Source organism: Adiantum capillus-veneris, chromosome 23 (assembly GCF_014529385.1).
Source record: "Adiantum capillus-veneris isolate H3 chromosome 23, ASM1452938v2, whole genome shotgun sequence".
In the NCBI taxonomy this organism is placed as follows: Eukaryota; Viridiplantae; Streptophyta; class Polypodiopsida; order Polypodiales; family Pteridaceae; genus Adiantum; species Adiantum capillus-veneris.
The window spans coordinates 111,052,040-111,055,795 of NC_140953.1; the positions used below are offsets into that span (position 1 = coordinate 111,052,040).

Here is a 3,756-nt window from a genome sequence, read left to right on the forward strand (position 1 = left end):
GATGACAATGCATGTAGTTCTTTTGTAACCACCCATCATTAACTTCTCTTCTAAGTTAACCGTACCCATTCTCATCCCTTTCTTCCTTGAAATCAACATGTCGTTGATAATTAAGGCAATCAAGCACTCATCCCTACAACTCAAAACAAAAGACCAAAGCTCAACCACAAATAATCAACCACATGACACAGCTAGACGAAGACGAATAAAATTAAACAGCACATCATGCAAACTCATAATAATACTTGCCGCAAAGTTTCAATTATAAGTAAAGTTCTCCATGACATTATACAAAAAAAGATATTTTGATCCTCAACAAAAGGATTCAAATTTCACTCCCAATAAAAATCCAGATTTTTCGATGGCATAAGCTCAGAAAACAAAACCAAAAAATGGGCATGAATCCATAATAGGCATGTATTATTTATCACAGCTTATATATCGTCCAATATCTAAAGCTTGCTCAGTCTTCTCTCATTTCATCTGAGGCATCTAAAGAAGTTCAAGAAATAAACAAGACATCATGGCAAATCCCCCCCTCGTACACAAGCAAACAAAGCATAGCAAAAAGCTTTTTTGTTTATTGCCCTGACAAGCAAAACAAAAACCACTATGCACACAAGAAAAAAATTGACACACGACCATTGGCTTATATCTAACCCGAACCCTATCCCACATCAACAAAATATGCAACATAAACACCTTTTGCTGCTCATTCTCAGCATGTGACAAGTCCTAGCACGAAAGCAACAATTTGGATGAGGTGTGGGAGCAAGGAAGATCTTGGAATCGCTACTGCCAAAGGTACTCCTCACAATCACAGGGAGAAAATGTACAAAAGGATCCCACTTGAGCTCGACACACACCAGGATCAAACGACTGTCTACAATCTCCAGACCAGACTGCACACATCAGCATAAAAGCTGGTAACAATAACCAAATGTGCATTCCAATAATCTGCAAATGTCATTCAAGAAAATGAAGCGAAGAAGTGCTCTTCACTCTCACCATGAGACAAAGCACCACCGTGATCAAAGTACTACTTAGTTAACATGCCATAGCACAAGAGATGAAAGAATACAATAATAATAATGTATAGGGAAACGGGTGAGAACATGAGAGCTTCTTCTTCTTTTCACCGAACAGTACCTAGCAGTGAAAGGATTTCCATCAGAATCAACACCCTTTTCCTCCATTTCCAACGATGAGCAAACTGACAGCGGCGGCTGAAAAACATTATGAGAATTTCACTGACCTTCAGACCCTAAGAATGGAAAGCTTTTCAACTGAAAACAAATAACATGGCCCACACACAACCGACTCACAGCCAAGACCACACCACCGAGAGGCCAGCACAAACAGAGCAAAGCACATGACCAAAAATGTCCACCATGCAATCTCTGAATAGGGATGCACAGATCATGAGAAATTACACTAACTAGCCTGATCTATGTTCAAACAAGCTACATAATCACAAACCTTCAACTGGCAGCATGACGGAAATACCAAACCTGCAGGATGAGGAGTCATATCCCAATGCTTCATGGCTTTAGACTCGCTATTGATGCCAGGAGCAGATGATGACATCACCTTAACAAGCTGATGACAAATCGAAAGTACTGCCTTGACATTGACATAGAACATCAGCTCGCAGTTGTCCCCTTCATGGTGGAGCTCAAGAAGCATCTACTCAGCCATTAGGTCTGGGTGAACGAGCTTCTCTCCTTCTGCAAGGAGGTCTTTCAAAATGGCGACTATCGATCCATCACCATTGGCTTCCTCATTGTGCAGGCCTTGAAAGACAGCCAGCAGAAGTGAGCACGACCTTCACTAGCAAAGATGGGCGGTGGCGTAGAGGTGTAAGAGCGTTTTTGTACCCCTCGGGAACTTCTGTCCTCTGCACTTCCTCTTTTCACCTACAGTTCCATCATCAGAGCAGCAAATCACAAAAATAACCTAAGCAAACATATTATTACCTAAACCAAGTGCTTTTTCAACAGCAAAACCCCAACCGCCTACAACTTCGCCGATTTAGGGTTGCGCAATGCAGGGGTCAGAAAAACCATTACACAGTCACAAGCCGATCTCTCTCTCTCTCTCTCTCTCTCTCTCTCTCTCTCTCTCTCTCTCTCAGCCCCGCCATGGGTGACTCACGCACAGGGAATGCAAGAGCTGTGTCTATGCTAAGGACATTCCCAAAGCACGCACGCGATACTAGCAGTGAGCGACAATTGATTATCATAAAAACGAAGGTTGACTTACTAGGTGGAGATTTCCTGGCGGAGGAGGTTCGCTTCCAGAAGTGCACGCATGTGAGCTCAAAAGAAGTGAAGCCTTCACATGCCTCACTCTTTAGTTTCTTGATTGCAGAGGTAGACAATGTGAACACATATTGCACCAAGGGGTCAGGCTTGGTAAGAGACTTGCCACCATTTTCAGGACTTGGTTTTTGAGCTCTTGTCATCAAGCCCATTTTCTCCATTTTTAGAGCCGGCATTAATGTCCTCCCTTCCACCTTCTGATTTATTTCTGATGTATTTGCTGGTAAACAAGCAGCTTCCTCATGCTTTCCTTCTTCTTTCTTGCCAGTGTATTTGCTTTGTCCAAAGTCCTTGGATCACCTGCTTCCATGCTTCAGACCTTTTCATCCAATCTTGAAACATCTACCTCCACAGTAAGGTCCTCTTCCCTTGCCTTATCTTCCTCACCGATCTATAAATCAAGGCTCCATGTGGATTTTGTTGCTCTCTCTCTCTCTCTCTCTCTCTCTCTCTCTCTCTCTCTCTCTCTCTCTCTCTCTCTCTCTCTCTCTCTCTCTCTCTCTGTGCCTCTGCCTCTCTCTCTCTCTCCCTTTCCTCCCTCATCCTCTCCATTTCATCATTTTCTTGAGATGCTGCAAACAATGAATACTCACTACCCCATCTGCCAATCAAAAATTACAAATTAAAAAAATTAACTCTCCTTTTTCATTAGCAAACAAGAGGAAAAAAAGTGATAAATCATGAGGCCTGCAACCAAGAAGACGAGACTATAGTAAAACTTACCCTCTAAAATACCCTTCAAATTTCAAACATTCCTGCGCAGGCTCTAGGCTAGGTAGATTAAAATTGAAACCTAGATAGAATTGCCAAAAAGCGTGCGGGCGAACACACACACACACACACAAGTCTTAGGTTGGGTTCAGACTGAACCGGCGGAAGAAACAAGCCTTCGTGTGGAGGAGGAAAAGTGAAAAAGTGAAGGGGTCTGAGAGAGGTCATCAACTCTTCCGAGGGGGGGTCGGAAGAAAAATGGAGGGCCCGGCGGAAGAGTGCCTCAACTCCAACCAATCAAATTTTTCCATGGAAGATCGACGCCCCTTTGCATTTTTCTTCCGCCGCCTAGTCTGAACCCACCCTTAAACTATTGAAGGCTTGTGTTACACACGGTGAGGGTCGATATTGATCTTGAGGGAGAGAGTGAAGAGCATAGCAGTGTCCATAGCATTCTGTTTACCTTGTAGGGGTATTCCAAGGTTATAGTACAATCAATACTATAAGGTTATAAACAGGGAGTCATCCGTATGGCCTCACCCCTTTGGGGTAGGCCAAAAAGGGAACACATCACTATGGCCTTATCCCTTTGGGCAGGCCAAAAATTCTTGTAAATGTTATCTCTCTCTACACTATAGACAAATGGGGAGGGATTTGAGCCCCGCCCAACCCCCGGCACACAAGAGGCAGAGTGTAGTTCTCCTATGAGAGCCAATGTGCTCTG

The 3,756-nt window shown here is 43.5% G+C and overlaps 1 protein-coding gene across 2 annotated transcripts; it reads right to left on the reverse strand.

The window, feature by feature from the left end:
• Positions 1-690: 690 nt before the first annotated feature.
• On the reverse strand, positions 691-2,473 carry LOC147428368 (uncharacterized). 2 transcript variants are annotated; one of them, XM_086497272.1, is made up of 6 exons: positions 2,263-2,473; positions 1,878-1,916; positions 1,691-1,793; positions 1,512-1,547; positions 1,150-1,226; positions 691-902 (listed from the first exon to the last, which is right to left on the reverse strand). In XM_086497272.1, the coding sequence occupies exons 1-6, from the start codon at positions 2,471-2,473 to the stop codon at positions 793-795; spliced, it is 576 nt and encodes a 191-aa protein (XP_086353398.1). In that variant the 3' UTR covers positions 691-792. The 2 variants fall into 2 exon arrangements, 1 of the variants encoding a protein (XP_086353398.1); XR_015186030.1 differs by lacking the exons at positions 691-902; positions 1,512-1,547; positions 2,263-2,473 and having other exon boundaries at positions 918-1,226; positions 1,591-2,152.
• Between the last annotated feature and the right edge of the window lie 1,283 nt (positions 2,474-3,756).